This window comes from Gopherus evgoodei, chromosome 20 (genome assembly GCF_007399415.2).
Source record: "Gopherus evgoodei ecotype Sinaloan lineage chromosome 20, rGopEvg1_v1.p, whole genome shotgun sequence".
NCBI lineage: Eukaryota > Metazoa > Chordata > Testudines > Testudinidae > Gopherus > Gopherus evgoodei.
Genome location: NC_044341.1, coordinates 12,101,642 through 12,120,267, shown reverse-complemented (window position 1 = coordinate 12,120,267; position 18,626 = coordinate 12,101,642). Strand labels below are relative to the sequence as shown.

The 18,626-nt window shown below is 51.9% G+C and overlaps 1 protein-coding gene across 3 annotated transcripts in view; it reads right to left on the bottom strand.

The window, feature by feature from the left end:
• LOC115637733 (discoidin, CUB and LCCL domain-containing protein 1-like) overlaps positions 1 to 18,626 on the bottom strand; it is a 65,313-nt gene that overhangs the window by 5,599 nt on the left and 41,088 nt on the right. For all 3 annotated transcript variants that reach the window (XM_030539285.1, XM_030539286.1, XM_030539288.1), the window contains 10 exons: positions 17,181 to 17,232; positions 15,864 to 15,936; positions 15,078 to 15,211; positions 13,788 to 13,825; positions 12,802 to 12,996; positions 10,095 to 10,216; positions 5,964 to 6,132; positions 5,016 to 5,108; positions 3,225 to 3,315; positions 1,695 to 1,732 (listed from right to left, as the gene is read on the bottom strand). In XM_030539285.1, the coding sequence (XP_030395145.1) occupies positions 1,695 to 1,732; positions 3,225 to 3,315; positions 5,016 to 5,108; positions 5,964 to 6,132; positions 10,095 to 10,216; positions 12,802 to 12,996; positions 13,788 to 13,825; positions 15,078 to 15,211; positions 15,864 to 15,936; positions 17,181 to 17,232 (1,005 nt within the window). The remainder of the gene's footprint in view (positions 1 to 1,694; positions 1,733 to 3,224; positions 3,316 to 5,015; positions 5,109 to 5,963; positions 6,133 to 10,094; positions 10,217 to 12,801; positions 12,997 to 13,787; positions 13,826 to 15,077; positions 15,212 to 15,863; positions 15,937 to 17,180; positions 17,233 to 18,626) is intronic.

The following is an 18,626-nucleotide window of genomic DNA, read 5'->3' as shown; positions in this document are numbered from 1 at the left end:
GTATCACTTATGCCATTTTACAGATGGAGAAACTGAGGCAGAGAGGGGAAATGGGTTCCCCAGGGTCACCCACCAGGCCGATGGCAAAGCCAGGAATAGAACCAAGGTCTCTTGGTTTTATCCACTAGGCAACACTGCCTTGCATTCAGGCAGTGTCTAGGGGGTTTTCCACATGGGGACTTAGTGTGTGGCACCCCCCAGGGGGCTGTTCAGGGCTCTGGTCTGCTGCTCGCTAACAGCAGTGTGTCAAAGCACACAATGGAAACCGTAAGGCGCCCCGTGTACCCCTTACACCCTCTGCCAGTTGGTCCCAGGGTCACACTAGTGCATGAAGAATTACAGCCTGGTTCGCCACAACTAGCTGGCTGTGCAGCCCTTGCGCCAGTGTTCCCAGGTGGATTTTTAAATGCAGCTGTTTACATCAGAGCAGCTTTTCCAATAGAGACAACTCCCATGTGGGAATAGTAAGAGACTGGGGACGGGAAGGCAGCTAAGAGCGGACACTTCAGCCTTCGGGCTGCTCTCCCCTGCCCTGCGCCTTTCCCCTCATGCAGAATGAGCATAGCCCACCACTCGAGCAGGACGCTCTCTGCAGAGGTGTAAATGGCGTAGGAGGCAGTGAGGAATCAGGCTCCGTGGAGGCAGGTGAATTCATGTGGCGCTCATTGTCTGAGACACAAAGCAGCCATGTGCCAGGAAAGGCACCTGCCCGTCCCCCAGATAATCCCCAGCAATATCAGTGCTGGCAGAGAAGTGGGTGTGAGTGACAGCTGGGTGGGGGAGGAGGGTTTCGACAAGAGCTCCATCATAAGCTTGTAATCAAATATTTAGGCCAACATCTGTCATTGTGGTGCCCAACATGAGACACCTCAGGACTGAGGAGGAGGCTGGCCCACTGGTTAGCTTGCTAGCCTAGACTGTGCAAGATCTGGGTTTGAGTCCTTGCTCTGCCATAGATTTCCTGTATGATCCTGGGCACCTCCCTTAGCTGTGCTCTGTGCCTCAGTTCCCCATCTGCCCAACAGGGATACCAGCACTGCCCTGCCTCCCAGGGGTATCTGAGAATAAATACAGTGAAGAGTGCAAGATGCTGAGATGGGGGGACATTGTAAGCACCTAGGATGGAGAACTAGAACCTATGACCCCAGCTGAAGTCAGGAGGAGTTGTGGGTGCTCAATAGCTCTGAAAATAGGGACCAAGGACTCAGATCCTCAAAGGTATTTAGGTGCCTCTCCTGTTGATTTCAAGGGGAGTTAGGTGCCTAAATACCTTTGATCTGGGCCAGGGTGGCTCAAAGGGGACACCCAGAATGAGCAGCTGCATCTGAACATTGTGGCTTTTATGCATTTGTAGGGGGAGTGAAATGCTTCCTAAGCAGGAGGCCAGCACACAGCTTGACCACCATGGAGCCCATGCAATATCCCCCTTAAGCGAGGAGCAGCCAAGCTGAGGGTCTGAGCTCAGAGGGGCTTGGGAAGCGCTGCTTCGCTTTTGCTGATCTGTCTGCTGAGGAGCATGCCAACAGGACAGACTAAGAAACGCTAACCCAGAGTGACTCATTTTGCTGCTAATGTGGAAATAACCCACTCTCGGAGTCCAGCCCTTCCTGACTCTCAGGGAAGCCCGGGGCAGTTTGCCAGCTGGCTACCATCCCACCCGGTTACTCCAATCCTGTGCTTCAGGGGGCACTCACCTTTCATGAGGCTGCAGTTCTGCTCAGCTGCTGTCTTCCTGCCAAGAGAGAGAGAAGAAACAAGGCAAGTCCACAGCAGCACCGCACAGTCTGAGCACCCATGAAGCCAGCACCTGGTGCAGGTGCTAGTGAGGAAGTTAGAGCAGCCCATTTGCTCCAAACTAGCCCAAGGCAGAATCTATCTTTGCAGGCTAATGCAGGGCATTGTTCATGCACAACTTCCCAGGGTCTCACATAATTGGAACTCTCAGTTACTCGAGGGTCTCAGGGGACACCCCAAATCTCAGGGGCCTGGTTAAGCGTGCGCTTCAGGGGTACAGAGCTCCTAAGCTCACCAGAGAGCACCAAGCTCCTGATCTGTTCCTGCAGAGCTTGTGAGCACTGGAAGGCTGAAGCCAGCAGTTCCGCACCTGCAACATCGTGCAACATAAGCCCTGGAGCCCAAGGAGTCAGGGTTCACCTGAACATACCGCTCAAACCTCAGTGAATTCACCAGCTGTGGATCAGCTTTGCTTTGGCCCCGTGGTTACCAGTTGAGAGGTGCCCAGGGCAGCAGTGCAGGATGCAGAGGGCCAGCTTGGCTTTGGGCATCTGTGCAAATACTGTTGCTGCCATTGTGAAGGGAGGAGAAACGGGAGAATCCGGAGGCACAGGCGTGAATGCAACTGCATGGTGTAGTGGTGAGCGCAGGGCAGTGGGAGCCAGTGGCGGATTAGCCACTGGGCCAATAGGGCCTGTGCCCTGGGCCCCCAGCCAACTAGGGGGGGGAGAAACATGGGCACCCCCGCACCCTGACCCACTCCCCAGCAGGAGCGCCAGGTGGGCAGGGGGTACTGCAGGTGGAAGGAGTGGGGAAGGGCCCCCACTTGTTCTAGCCCGGGCCCCACAAACCCCTAATCCGCCTCTGGCAGGAGCTAGGACTCCTGGGTCCTATTCTTGGCCCTCTCACTGGTTTCTGTGGCTGTGAGTAGCTCACTTTGCCTCGCTGAGCATCAGTATCCCCCATCGATGAGACGGGGATCGTGATTCAGGCCCAGAGCAGAGGTACTGGGAAGAACCCCTCATTTAGGGGCTGGGGGTGTGAGTCACTGAAGCCCACAGAGCCCCAGTAGGGGGATGCTGGTGAGCGGCTTGTGCATCTAGCACGCTGGCTACCAGGGCTCAGGAGCACAAGTCCCAGCAACTATTACAGTCGAGGGCTTTTACCTTTGGTGCAGCCTTCGGGGCTCCAGAAGGTTGGCACTAAGCTTTGCAAAGGGTGGGCTGCCTCCTGGCGTGGCTGGGTCTCTCCGAGGCATGTTCAGTGGGGACTGCCTGGTGCCAGCCCAGCCTTGGGGGGTGCTGACCCTACGGCCTGTATGCCCAGCCCTGGCTTTTGTCAGGAGCAGGTTCTGTTTCAGGAGAAACTCTGCCCCTGGTGTCCTTGGTGAGGGACAAGTCTGATACCGGGGGAGAGCACCCTGCAGGGGGTGCTGGGCGATGATGGAGGGAAAGAGGGAAGGGGGAGCGGGCAGGAAGGGTGTTACCCACCTCTTCTTACAGCAGAGGAGAGCCAGCAGCAAGAGGCCAGACGAGAGCAGCACAAAGCCCCCGATCAGCAGCATCACCAGTAACATGGAGCCTGGGGAAGGAAGCAGGGACTCAGCAAAGGGCTCCTCTGTCCCTCCTTCCCTCCTGATGTCAGGGGGAGCTGGTTATACCCCACCCCACTGAGGATGCACGGTTCCAGACCCCTGTTACAGAGGGTCCAAGCTGTGCCATTGCAGCCCTGACTCCCAACAGGAGCCTAGTAGGTAAAGGAAAATACAGAATCTGATTTTTTGCTTCTATGCCCGTGTCACTCCATTGGGTGCAGGTCAGTGACTCCTGATTTACTCCACTATGACTCGACTGCCTTCAGGGGCATAAGTGCCGATTAGACCTGTCAAGAATCTCAACCCTGGACAGTATTTTTAGAAAGGCAAATTGACCAAAACCACAGAGAAAAATTCCTGAAAACTTTAAATAGTGGCAGGATTTTTTTTTAAAAAAGCTCTGTTATTTAATCCTTCTCCTTTTGATGACAATACTGACCTCGTGAAACAGGCTTCAGGTCACCACATGTTCCCCTGCATTTTTGCAATCAATAGGCAGGCGAACAGCTTGCAAACTAAACTCAAGAGGCCAAATTCTGGCTAAAGGAGATTGAAAGGGGAGGGGTAGCTCCTACTGCACTAGCTGAGAAGGGGAAGGGGAGATCCCTGCTGCTTTAGCAGGGTAAGAGAAGCTGAATTCTCCATCACTTCCCCCCCTTGCTTTAACCCGACCTCAGCTGCACCTGTGTAAATGCGGAGTTACTCCAGATTGATACCACTATTACTGCAAGCAGAATTTGGGCAGATCTTCCTTATTGAAATAAAGGGCCTGATTCCCAGCTACGTCACTGCTGGTTTGCTCTGGCATCACTGCACTGAAGAGGATGGAGTTTTGCTGGGTCAAGCTGAAGTGATGCAGCACAAGGGCATTGGATCATGCTCAGAGTTCCTCCAACTCATTTCAGTCCATCCCTTTCCCTCCCAGGTGAGTCAAGCGGCCCCCACCTCCCATCCACATCCCTGCCTAACTTTGCAGGAGTTCCAGGCCGTGGGTGAGAAGACATATCACGGTCAGAAACAAGACCAAATAATAGATGCTGATAGCGCCGTAAGGGACTAATCCTGCTCTCATGGGGATGCAGCAGTAGCAGTGCCACAGAAGTTTGGGTATGAGCCTGTAGCCTCGAAGTGCTCAATACATGCTACTTAATGAGGGGGGATTCTAAAAGGAACAGAGGGGAGGTAGGGATCCAATTCCCACTGATTGCACAGGGGGAGTTGGATGTCAAGCTGCGCTTTGAAAATTTCTTCTGCATGGCTCCACTGTCAAGAGAGCATTATCATCCCCACATTCTGGGTGGGGAAATTGAGGCACAAAGGTTAACACCTTGACTTGTTTTAAAAATGTATATCCAATTGCATAAGCTAACTTGCATGTGCAATCAGGAGCCTAATTTGCATGTACAACTGCCTCTGTAGTATGCACAGATCAGGTGTCTGCACAAGCCAGTAGCTGACCACAGGTCTAACTGGCCCCTTGGGTTTGAACATCCTGGATTTGCATGGCCAGATTCATCCCAAGATTGCCTGTTTACTGGTTCACGTAAGTAAGTTTTAAAAATTGATCCTGAAATGACTGACTTTCTGAGAATCGCACAGTGAGTGGGTGGCAAAGTTGAAGATAAAAGTCTTTCCCCCAGCTTGGACCACTAGGCCGTGCTATCCCTCTGCTCTGAGCTGCACGTACCTGCTTTCTCTGGATTTATGGCAACTCCAGGGATCGGGGTGTGATCGGTGGGGATGCTGGTCAGGATGGGAACCTCCTTTGGGGCGCTGGGTACTGCAAACCGCACAGTTTAATAAGCACCATTAGCAAATAACGAACAATCCAACAAAGAATCCTCTCCAGCAAAGAATCTAGCCTGTGTCCACCTGAACCTGCCCTGCTCCCTAGACAGCAGCACAGGGCAGGACAGAGGGAGCAGAAGTGCCTGTTTTCCAGTGGAAGCCTGATTGTTCCAAGCTGATGGTAACACTATCTGACTCCATGGTAACACTCTTTGTTGTATACGGTGCTTTTCATCCCTCTGCTGCAATGCAGCTACCTCTGGAGTGGAAGGCAGCTTGTATAACACTTTGCTGTAAAGCAACACAGCAGTTGAGGACAGGAAGGAAAGAAAATCCAGTTGAAACTGCAGGAGGAATTTAGAGTGGCAGGATGCACTAGCTAAGGAGGATCTAGCCAGGATAACGTGCCTTAGGATCTTTAATGGACACATGGAAAGGAGCCCAGCCCTTACCTGGGGGAGTGGCTCACTTTCAACCCCTCTGCACACTCTGTGTAAGTCTCCCAATTGAGACATAAAGCAGCCCAAGCCTGCTTAGCTTACAAGAGAGAAGCACAGCACAGGCAGAGACAGCTGCCGCTTGGCTCCGTCCCTTGGATGAAATTCATCTTCATCTGCCTCAGCCCTGGCTGCAAAGCGGGCACTTTAATCCTTAGCTAACGGATGCAGAGCAGTCTTGGGATTCAGGCTCATCTCCTCAGTGCCCAGGGAGCCACTGGAGAGCCATGCAGCAATGACGCCAACACGGGTCCATGCTGGAGGACACTGTCGCTGGCTAGTGGTAACCACCTCTCAGTCTGACTGGGCAGCCCCCTCTGCTCCCAATCGGCCACTGCGGAGCCTCTCACCGTAGGGCCGGAGCGCCTTCAGACGAGCCACTTGGCAGCCTTGCAGTGCCACCTTCAGGGCGATCCTCTGGTTCCAACTCCGGGGCACGATGCGGAGGTAGCGGGCCAGGAGCGGGGGGATGAACGTGTTGGAGACCTCTTGGAGGCTGTCAGCGTTTCCCTCAAAGACCTGGGGAATGAATGAGAGGAAGATAGCGGGGGGGTCAGTAAAGCAGAGCAGGGTCATGCAGAGCGTCACCTCCTGCCCCCCCCCAGCTGTCTGAGCCCATCGTTCCCATCCTCGAGCAACGCCTCCCTGGACACCGGTGGAACCAGTTTAAAACCACCTGCCTTGGGCCAGCCTCTGAGCTGTCACATCAGCATTGACCCACATTAGCACCACTGCAGTCGGTGGAGTCATGCAGGTTTACACGGGGGTGACAAGAGCAGAATTCAACCCAGGATCTGGTCTGTTCTTCGGCCACTTCCTCATCTCGCCCACAACCCACCTCCCCCTACTCCCTCCAGGAGAGCTGTCTGTATTTTAGAGAATCCTTATTGAGGCTGCAGGAACAAACCATCGCGATGTGCAGAAAGAATAGTAAATATGGCAGGCAACCAGCTTGGCTTAACAGTGAAATCCTTGCGGATCTAAAACAAAAAAAAGAAGCTTACAAGAAGTGGAAATGACCAGGGAGAAGCATAAAAATATTGCTCAGGCAGGCAGGAGTGAAATCAGGAAGGCCAAATCACACGGAGTTGCAGCTAGCAACAGATGTTAAGGGTAATAAGAGGTTTTTACAGGTATGTTAGCAACAAGAAGAAGGTCAAGGAAAGTGTGGGCCCCTTACTGAATGAGGGAGGCAACCTAGTGACAGAGGATGTGGAAAAAGCTAATGTACTCAATGCTTTTTTTGCCTCTGTCTTCACGAACCAGGTCAGCTCCCAGACTGCTGCACTGGGCAGCACAGTATGGGGAGGAGGAGACCAGCCCTCTGTGGAGAAAGAAGTGGTTCAGGACTATTTAGAAAAGCTGGACGAGCACAAGTCCATGGGGCCGGATGCCCTGCATCCGAGGGAGCTAAGGAGCTGGCGGATATGATTGCAGAGCCATTGGCCATTATCTTTGAAAACTCCTGGCGATCGAGGGAGGTCCCGGATGACAGGAAAAAGGCTAATGTAGTGCCCTTCTTTAAAAAATGGGATCCAGAGAACTACAGGCCAGTCAGCCTCACCTCAGTCCCTGGAAAAATCATGAAGCAGGTCCTCAAGGAATCTATTCTGATGCACTTAGAGGAGAGGAAAGTGATCAGGAACAGTCAGCATGGATTCACTAAGGGCAAGTCATGCCTGACTAACCTAATTGCCTTTTATGAGGAGATAACTGGGTCTGTGGATGAGGGGAAAGCAGTGGATGTGTTTATTCCTTGACTTTAGCAAAGCTTTTGATACAGTCTCCCACAGTATTCTTGCTGGCAAGTTAAAGAAGTATGGGCTGGATGAATGGACTATAAGATGGATAGAAAGCTGGCTACACAGGTAGTGATGATTGGCTCCATGACTAGTTGGCAGCCGGTATCAAGCGGAGTGCCCCAAGGGTCAGTCCTGGGGCTGGTTTTGTTCAATAACTTCATTAATGATCTGGAGGATGGCATGGAATCCACCCTCAGCAAGTTTGCAGATGACACTAAACTGGGAGGAGTGGTAGATATGCTGGAGGGTAGGGATAGGATACAGAGGGACCTAGACAAATTAGAGGATTGGACCAAAAGAAACCTGATGAGGTTCAAGGACAAGTGCAGAGTCCTGCACTTAGGGCGGAAGAATCCCATGCACAGCTACAGACTAGGGACTGAGTGGCTAGGCAGCAGTTCTGCAGAAAAGGACTTAGGAGTTACAGTGGATGAGAAGCTGGATATGAGTCAACAGTGTGCCCTTGTTGCCAAGAAGGCTAATGGCATTTTGGGCTGTATAAGTAGGAGCACTGCCAGCAGATGGAGGGACATGATCATACTCCTCTATTCGGCATTGGTGGGGCCTCATCTGGAGTACTGGGTCCAGTTTTGGGCCCCACACTACAAGAAGGATGTGGAAAAATTGGAGAGAATCCAGCAGGGGGCAACAAAAATGATTAGGAGGTTGGAGCACATGACTTATGAGGAGAGGCTGAGGGAACTGGGATTATTTAGTCTGCAGAAGAGAAGAGTGAGGGGGGATTTGATAGCTGCTTTCAACTACCTGAAAGGGGATTGCAAAGAGGATGGATCTAGACTGTTCTCAGTGGTACCAGATGACAGAACAAGGAGTAATTGTCTCAAGTTGCAGTGGGGGAGGTTTAGGTTGGACATTAGGAAAAACTTTTTCACTAGGAGGGTGGTGAAGCACTGGAATGGGTTACCTAGGGAGGTGGTGGAATCTCCTTCCTTAGAGGTTTTTAAGGTCAGGCTTGACAAAGCCCTGGCTGGGGTGATTTAGTTGGGAATTGGTCCTGCTTTGAGCAGGGGGTTGGACTAGATACCTCCTGAGGCCCTTCCAACCCTGATAGTCTATGATTCTATGATCTCACCGTCCTTGGTGCAGGAGCTGTCTCCTCTGCAGCTCTTGCCACCAAAAGCAACCTTCCTGTGTAACCACTCCCCATCTCATGTCAGATCTCAGCTGGCAATGCCCTTTTCTCCCCTGCCTTCCTCTCTCACTTCCTCTGCTAGGATCTATTCTTTAACCCTATACTTTGGGATCTATATGGGGTAGGGGGAGGAGGGAAAGGACCCAGATGCTTTGGGGTGGATCCTTCTCTTCTATATATGCTCACATAATGGGGGAGGACAGTTCCCTCCCCCAAAGTGACTCTGTGCAGGTGTCTCTCCTTATGTGCTGGTGGGGGAGGGGCTTTGCTAGGGATTTAGACCTATATGTGTGTCGGGGAGGCGGGCGCCTACATAGAAATAGACAGGCAGGCAAGTGACGGGAAGAGAACGGAGCTGGTTGAAAATGTTTTTTGGCTTTTGACTACATGGACATTTTCATGAAGGAGTCAGTTTTTGGAAACAAAGCAAAACAAAACAGGAACCCTTCAAGTTTTCATGGGAAAATTTCAGTTCTGGGGTTTCAAAAGTTACCCCTCGCCCTGAAAAATGTCAAAGAAAAATGTTGATGAAAATTTGCAAACCAACATTGCTGTCTACATTTTTCACGTCAGGGGGTGGGGGGTAGGGGTGTTCCTTTCCCAATCAGCTCGAGAAGGAAACACAGCCCAGAGACAGGGAGATGCTTGGAACACTTTATTTTAAAGCCATGTTCTCTTTAAGGCACTCTCAGGGCTTTGTATGTATTGTAATGTCAATTTTTCTTCCCTGTTTTTGCTTCCCCCCAATCCCCTCAAATTTTAATTTCATGCAAATGTTACACCTCAGTAACTGGGAGGCAATGTTGTTTCGGATGCCTGGATTCTAGCCTCAGCTCTGCTACTGACCTGTTGTGGGACCTTGGGCAAAACACTTAATCTCTTTGTACCTCTGTATCTGTAAAATGGACATAACTGTAAGGAATGGGCTAGTGTGTATGTGCACCACTGCCTTCCGCTGCATGGAATCCAAACCATAGGTCATAGTCCCCATACTCCTAACAACCAAAAGGGATTCTTCTTCAGCTCAGGAGATAGGGGGATGTGCTTTTTGGAGCAGGAAAATCCAGTTCTGTCCTTGCTGTCATTGTTAAATTCCAAGTGGCTGTGATATGCAGGATAAGACAGCTATAAAGTCCTAACGCAGCAATTGCTTACAACACTGACCTGGCTACCAGGAGGTGTAGAGAGGCTTAATTAATGTTTAAGAACTATAGTAAAGAAAAGCATCTCCAAAGGCCAGACTCTGATCTGTGTTACACCAGTGGAAGGCCACAACTCCACTGATTTAATGCTGTGGAGTTACTCCAGTTTTACAGTGGAATAACTGAGATCAGAATCTATTTCTAAGCATCTGTATCCTGACTCCAGAGAGAAATACCTCAGCTCCTGTTGCAAGTTCGGCAACCAGACCAAGTCAACAGGCTAATTTTAGAAAGATTCAGTAAAATTTCCCTGTGTAGAATTCCCACCATGCTCTCTGCTCTCGCCACCACCTGACCTCCTTTTGTCAGGCCACACAGTCTCACCGTCTCCTCCTGCCCGCTGCTGGATCTGTAGGCTTTCCAATTCTTCCCATCTCTGCTGGAGAAAACCTGGTAGGATTTCACGTAGAAGTTGTATCTATCTGAGGATCCCTTGGTGATAATTCCTGGAACACGTACAATGAAATCAGGAAATGGTAACCCCGGAACAGGATCTTGGACTCATGTGAAGGCAGCCATTGGCGGTTGGGGTCTTGAAATAGTCTTGGGGTTGGTGTCTGATAGAGACATAGACTTATGGGGCAGAGATCCTGCCCGGAGGTTGGGTCTGATCCAACTCCCATTGACATCAATGGACAGACTCCCACTGCCCTAAGCAGGTGTTGGAATTTGGCCCTTGACACCAGGCAACGACCTGGCTTTAATGGCAGAATCCCCCCATGTCTTTGGTACTGCGGCTCTTGTTATATAGTGGTTGGAACAGGAAAACAAGACTCCTGGGTTCCTTCCCAGACAGAAGCAAGAGCACGGGTCTGGGCATCAAGAGTTCTAGCCAGTGACTCACTGCGTGATGTCCCCCTCTGTGCCTCAGCTTCCCCATCTGCAAAATGGGCAATGATACTGCCTGAAGGGTATGTGGGGAGGGGAATTAATGGATCCCTTGAAAGCCCCTGAAGAGAAGACCTAGTGAGGGGCCTAGTCATTATTAGGTTCTCTCTCTCCCTCCAGTTGTCTCCTGCTAGGAATTTCATAAGAACCTGCCATTGCCCCACGTCTCAGCTCCTTTTCCTTTCTTGTCTGAATCCCTCCTTTCTGTTCCCCCCACCTGCTTTCCAGCATCTCCCGCTGCAAACTGCTGAGATGCCGCCGGGTTTGAATGTCTAACCTCTGTGGAAACTGGCTTCTCTCACCCCGCCTGAGATGAACAGATAACCCCTCAACTGCACTCCCGGCCTGCATTCCACTCAGCCTCCAGCCGCCCGCCTCACAATGCCTCCATTTTCCTCCTTCCAATTAACACAGGCATTCTGGGCCCGCCACACAAAAGCCCCAATTTTGGTCAGGGCTCCCGAAACAAAGGGCATCTGCTGGCCGCTGATGCACAAGCAAAACATTAACTTGTTCAGCCCCGAGGTGGCCAGTCCTACCCCTGAGACAGTGGGGGGAGAGAGGTGGGGAGGGGGAGAAAAGATACAGACTAACACGGCTGCTACTCTGAAACCAGAAAAGAGAGAGGGAGAAAGGAATCAAAAATCAAGAGTGAAAAAAGGGAGATAGTGAAAAAGGAGAAGAGGCCAGAGTGAATGAGAGGGCTAGAGAGAGGAATCATATGGTCTGTGACCCTGTGCACACGAGGCCAACAGCCCCCTGGGGAGGAAAATGTGTGGGCGGGGAGGGATCTAGAAGGGACGAAAGGAGAAGGATCTCATTCTGCTCCCTGTTAAATGGAGCAAATCTGGAGCGGCGCCACTGACTTCAGTGATGTTTTTTCCAGATTTACACCAGGGTCACTTAATCCAGCATGAGTCCATTGGTTTGGCCTGTATGAGATCAGAATCAAACCCAGTCTCTCCCCATAACTTTTTATAATGCTGTCCATTTCTTTTCCTTTAAACAGGGAGTCCTTATGTGACAAGCGCCTGCACCCCAGAAATGTTGGTACCTCCAGGCTGTGGACTGCCACTTGCCCAGAGACCACCTCAAATCTATCCTCAATCATATCTCCTGGCGCAGGGGGCAGGGAAGCTGGGACAATGGAAGAAGGAGGATGAGCCAAGATTTCCCAAGAAGCAGCGCTCTGGTGCCTGGAGGGTGCGGTGAGTTACCGCATGGTCTCTGAGCCCAGCTGCATGTGACAACCAAGGGAGCAGCCCGAGAGCCGTGGCTGGACAAGGAACTGGAGCTGATTCTGCTCTCGCTGATACCAGTGTGAATCAGCAGGAACTCCACCGACGGCGGCAGTATAAACCCGGCACGAGGAGACGCGGGTTCTGCACTGAGGGTTCGGTGCAGCAGATCCTCTCCGCCCGCTTTAACTGCCCCCGGACCTGCCTCTGTCACTCCCACCCCAATCCAGATGGCTCCTTTTGCACACACCCACTGAACAGCATTTACATCTGCTCGCTTGGGCCTGGTCCAATGCCCACTGACTCCCCTCCACTTCTATGACCCTCACAGCTGCTGCACCGGGCACAGAGTAAGAAGTGGGAGGGGTCTGAGGCTACAGGACTATTTGACAAGGCCTCAGGCCAGCAGCACACGTGTGCCAGGTCCTCAGCTGGTGTCAATCAGCTTAGCTCTGCTGAAGTAAAGGGAGCGACACCGATTTACACCATCTGAGGCTCTAGCTCTGAATAGTGCATCAAAGGCACATGGAGCTCGATTCTCCTAGGGAGTGCAACCGCCCTGTGCGTCAGTGGAGTTACTCCTGATTTACTCCGGTGCTAGTGGGCTCAGGATGAGGCCCATGATATGATTGTGAGACAGATTCTGGAGGGACTTCGCTGAGACTCATGGGAAAGGCTGTAAACTGCCACAGCTACATGGAAGCAATGGGGCTACAGTGATTTACACCCCTACATTGACAGAGCTTCAGTGACGTCAGCGGAGCTACGCCAGCTTCCAGAGCTGAGGATCTGGCCTTAAACAGACGTTGCTCCACTGGAGTGACTGGGGCTGAGCCGGTTTACACGGCTGAGGAGCTGCTCCTGTCTGCGGTAGTACAGTCCTAGAGGAATAGATACTTACTGACCTGTGATGTTCTTCCTTCCGCCCAGATCGATCTCCAGCCATTCGGTCCCTGAGCTGGGATCGGCAGCCCACGAGCTCCCGTGGGCGCTGAACGCCGCCTGCTCCGCTGTCCAGGGCGTGTACTGCCCCATGGCGTTCACCTCGTGCCAGGAGGAGGAGGCATTGAAGCCGGCTATTTCGAGGGCGTGGTCACAGGCTGGAAAAGGAGGTGTAAAACTGAAAGGCAAGCGAAAGAACTGGCCGAGGCGGGAGGTCATGGGGTGGTGGGGGTTGGGCACAGCAAGGGGGGGCCTTTATGCCACAGTGGCTCAGCCACAGAGGGAATGTGCTGGAGGAGTCTGATGGGTCTTAATGAAAAATTCCTCTGTCTGTGGCCCAGGTTAGTGTACGGTGCAGCCCCAGCAAACAGCCGGCAGCTCCACCTGACTCAGCATTAGCCCCTGACGGTAGCTGCCTTTCTCTTGCCATCTCCTCCTTTGATCCTCATCCCTCGTGACAAAGCTTGCCCTGCTTAGCAGAGGGGTAGCAGGGCTTCATTTCCATGCAGCAGCAGGGCTGGGTTTAGCCCATTCATCTTCCCCAGCTGGGAGCCTCTCTGTCAAGCTGTTCGCTCATCGCCTGCAGCCAAAGGTCAGCACGGCTGGCAGAGCGCAGCCCGCAGTGCAGGGTCATCACAAACCGTGCATTACACTTGCACCTGCCTGATGGCCCACCTCTCCACCCCCCTTCTAACCTGACGTAGCTCTGCTGGGCCAGGTGCTCCGCTGGAGTAAATTGGAATAGGTCCCTCAACTGCAAGGGAGCGGCTGTACGCCAGCTGAAGAGCTGGCTCGGTGGCTGGAGTTCATTCTGATTTATTCCGGTGTGAGAGGAGAATCCACCCCGGGGAATCTCCCCTTATTCCCACTGAAGCTGCCGGGAGCTTTGCTACTGATTTCGCCGGCAGCCAGGTTGGGCTTATTCTAGGAGAAATGGAAAAGGACGTACCTTTGTGAAAAATGAGGCGCTTTTCAGATAAGGACCCCCTGTTTAAAGAAAAATGAGTGGAAAGCATTACAAAACAGGCAGACAGAGATGGCCTGATTCTGATCTCATGCTGGTGTAGCTCAGATGTAACTCCACTGAGATCAATGCCATGGTAAGTTACATCAGTGTGAATCTGGAGTAACTTCCCCCAAGTCAGTAGAGTTACCCCAAATTTGCCCCAGTGTAATTCAGAGCAAAATTCAGTTGTCAGGCTTCACTCTCCTTCCTGACTGTTACATTTGCTGATTTCAGCGGAGTCACTCCTGATTCACACCTGTACGAGCAAGAGGAGAACCAGGCCACATGCAAGAAGGAATAACCATCACAGAGCCCCACATTTTCCCTGCTGTGACACCTCGAGCTGATGGAAACGAAACCATGTTTGACACCCTTGGCAAAAATCAGATTGGGTGTAAATGGGTGCTGCTCCCCAATTCAATGGCGTTACATCTACTCTCTGATTACGACCCCTGCCCCGATGTCAAACGCTCCCGACCCCCCCAATCAGTGGGGTCACAGAACTCCTCTAGGGCTGGGGCAGGGAGACTGAGTTCCTCCAGCCTGGCTGGGGCGGGAGGTGACAGCTCCTCTGGCCCTGGGGCTGCAGTGGGGAGAGATCCAGCTCCTCCGGCTGCAGGAGGGGCAGGAGGAGGAGAGCCTGCTCCACCACCCCGGGGCAGTGCGGGAGGGGAGGAGAGCCAGCTCCTCCGGCTGCAGTGGGATGGGGAGGAAGGGGGAGAGCCAGCTCCTCCAGCTGTGGGGCACAGAAAGCGCCCCTCCAAAAGTGGACACATTTTTATTCCTGTGAACGTCCCTGGTTAGGTGCCTGAATCCCATTGGAAGATGGGCTCCTAAATTGGTTAGATATTGCAACATTGAACGCAGTAACTCCTGAAGACCTTTCAAAATCTGGGCGTAAGCGACTTGCAGGTCAGTATCAGAGCTGGAAACAGAACCCAGGTCTCCCAGAGCCTCTCCGATGCCCCATTCATCGGCTCTTGAAAAGAAAATACGGGCCAAATTCTGCAGCCGGAAAATTTCAACGGACTTTTGCTTGAGTAAACATTGCATGATTTGGTCCTCTCTGATTTTGAGCTACACGTTGTCCCTCTAAAAACAGCGGCCCAGGTCTCGGGCTGGTATAAATCAACCTAATTCCATTGCAGTCCAAGGATCTGGGCCTATCATCCTTTGCAGGGGCACGGACCCCACGGGAGGTCGGCCCAGCCATCAAGTGTGTTGGCTACTCACCTTTTTGAGTGGAGTCCATTGGCGAAGGCTGATTCATAGAGCGTGATCCCTTTCTCCCGAGACAGAGTCAGCTGCCCTCCCAGCTCATCCAAGATCACTCCAGCGTGGATGGCCGCCTTGCAGAGAACTGAGGTCTGGAGGAGGCATGGAAGTGGCAAATGAAAGGGAGGTAGAGAGAAAACCCCTATAAGAACGCCCAGCCTGGGCTCCAATCCAGAATGGGGCAATTCCATGGGACAGAGAGCATCTGGCCTCACTCACAGTGGTGTAAACCCAAAGTGACAATATTGATTTTGGGGGAGCTTTTCCAGATTGACAAGACCAGAGTTTGGCTCACACAGACTGTGATCTCTGCTTTGTGAAGACTTTGGCCCAATTCTGACCTCGCACCGGTGCCATCGGGAGTAGCTGCGCTGGAGCGAGACCGGGATCAGGCCCTTTATTTTTTGAAGTGAATTTTGCTGTGGCGCAAAGAGTGGTGGAAACAGCAGCCTTGGACTCCGCAGAGCGCCGTGTGCCCATGGATCAGACCCAGCATGGCCATGCTGTCCCACATTGCCCCTGCCAATGGGCTTGACCTAGACGACCCTGGGGAATTCACCTTCCAGGAGCCCGTTCAACTCTTGGCCTCCCTGCTGAGACTGCCAACAAGAGACGGATTAAGGCAGCCGTGCCCATGGCGGCCCCTGTGACGTGGCCCCTCTCCCTTGGGAAGGGGACTCACTTCCCCTACAGCTGCCGCTCAGGGCCGGTCACTTTGCAAGGAGCACTGAGGTTGGTACTCACGTCTCGGTAGCCCTGCTTCGCGTTTCCCCATATGTCACCCGTGACTCCCTTGCAGCCCGCCGGGCAGAAAACGCTGAAACACAGGACAAAAGAGAACCCTAGATGAGGTTCTTAGCTCTTCTCCAGCGCAGCTGGGCTTCCCTTCATCCCCGATGACCCTGCGGCCTGGAGATTTATTCCTCTCCCGTTATTTTCATTTAGCAAAGTCGGATCTGATGGAAGTTGCTGGACCAACCCTCTATGCTCAGAACAGACAGAGCAGTGCAAGTTTGCCCAACCAGCCTCTGAGATATTCGGTGTAATTCTTGCCCAGTTCACTGAGGCTACCAGGAAGGGGGAGCATGGTGGTGGATTGTGTGATGTACATGGGGAAGTCAAGTCAGAGACCCATCAGATTCATCCCATGAGCAGCATCCTCTGGTCCTGGAAAGAGCTGGGCCAAACCCACAAACTATTTCCCCTCAAATTCCATTCAAACCAATGGGCTTTTAATCTGTTGGTGCCAACTGGGGCTCACTACCCGCAAACATCCTAATGATCAAGTTCCCCGGCAGGAACTGGCACCGCCCGAGTGAATGTCAATGGACTGTTCCTAGAAAGTGAATGGTAAAGTTGTAATTGTGAGTCTTCACACCAGAAACCTGACTCTGTTACGCTCTTCCCATTAGGTCACAGAAAGGATAGCATGGGACCCGTGCATCCAATCCAAAGGAGTTTGGGTTCTGAATATCAAATACACCCACAATGGGCTGCTCACAAAAGAGCTGCAGATAGAGAATTATTGGCAGCTATTTTTTGGCAGAGCATCTCCAACAACCAATAATTGGAGGAAAGCATGATCAGTTCAAGGGCAGTTTGTGAATAGGAAAGGAGGTGACATTTGTCAGATAAATTACTACAAATGATTCACCTGGGCAATGAATCCACGGGTGGGTGGCTAATAACCATGAATAATCTGCACTAATGGCACCTTTTATTGGATGATCTCATAGTGCTTTATAACCAGTGATTACAAAGCCTGACAATCCCCCTGGGAGGCAGATACTACCCCAATTTAGGGGGGAAACTGAGGCCCAGACCAGGGACGTGACTTGCCCAAGGCCATTCAGTGAGTCAGTGGCAGAGAACTCCGGAATCTGGCTTCTTAGGGGCTGTCCATATCATAGAAATTTGCATCAGTGTAAGCGCATCAGTGCAGTTACATCGGTGCAAATTGGCACATTCTCCAGATGTCCCGTGCCTGATGTCAGTCGAGTTACTCTGTGGATGGGTTTGGTTTATTCTCAGATAATAGACTCCCCGTCGGAAACCGCTCACCTGATTTGTTCCTGATGGTAATGGGTCCCCTTATCCAAACAGGAGATCAGATCTAAAAGACAGACAGAGAATTCCAGTGGCCTCTCCCATCTCACATACCCAGAGGCAGACTGCTTTGCTGTTTGTTTCTCAGAGACACCAGCTTGACACTGATGCGATTCTAGGGAGTGCAGTGCAGTGAGTCACTCTTGATTTACACTCGTCTGGGCGACAGCAGATTCACTCCCATCAATAAAGCCCTTCTTTGTATTATAAACCCCTCTTGCTCAGCATGCTCTCACAGTGGCCTGTGCTGCACCCTGCCCATGTTACACCCACACGGTAATGTGGTGTTATACCACCATTATCACCCCAACAGTCATTCACAAAGGGCCATGTTCTAACTTCCCATTGACTTCAAAATGGTCTCAGCTTCGGCCACCGTAGGCTGGAGTTTATCTGCCTACTTAGACTGTCAGCTATCTGGGGCAGCAATTTGGTTCTATCTTTGTACAGCACCTGTCTGGGTCCACGACAGGGGCTCTGTATGTGGCGTTCAGTGATTGCTCAGGCCCAAATCCTCAAAGGTTCTTACGTGCCTCACTCCCATCAAAAGTGTTTCCTCAAATGAAAAATCAATCAAGCCTCATAACCCCTCGGGTGAGTATCATTATTTCCATATTAGAGATGGGGAAGCTGAGGCACCGATCGGTGACTGACCAAAACTCACACAGCTAATCTGTGACAGAGCTGGAGCTAGAAGGGAGGAGTCCTGACCCACAGGCCCTGCTCTAACCATCAGTGGACACTGACTTCCACAGGTATTGGCAATGTTTAGCAGCCAAACTGCTAGCTTACAAATGGGACCATGCTGAATAATGCAAGGAACTGGGGCGTATTCCCTAGGGAAGCCACAGGGATACCCAAGCTGTTATTCTTTGGCTCTTCTAAAGGAAATTACACACCGCAATCCAATGTCGGTGGATTCCCAGCAGCCCGGCCGAACCCACCCACTCTCACCATTCCTCCAGAAACCACAGAGGACGGAGGAAAACAGAAGGTGACTCATGGATGTTTGTGGTGTACTTAGATGTGCAAGTCCCTCCGGATCCAATGCCAGCTGCATGTCTGGAAGGGTCAGAATGTAGGGCCCCGAATCTCCTTTGCACTAAGGCCCCGTCGCACCACTAAGGGCAGCACGAGAGGGGTCGTGAAGTGAGAGCACAGATTCTCGGTGCCCACTTTACAGCCCCTTTACGGTGTCAGCATGGAGCTTAGGGGCTTTAGTGTACATAAGAATCAGGCACTCTGTGTGTGTGTGTACACCATACGCACGCACCTACACACTCACACACATCAAATCCACAGAGCGTGGCAGGGTAGAAAGGATTAGCCAGCACTGACTTTGGGATGGCTGCATTATTCACAAGTGACAAAGGTATGAATCACGCTCAGCATCCCAAATGA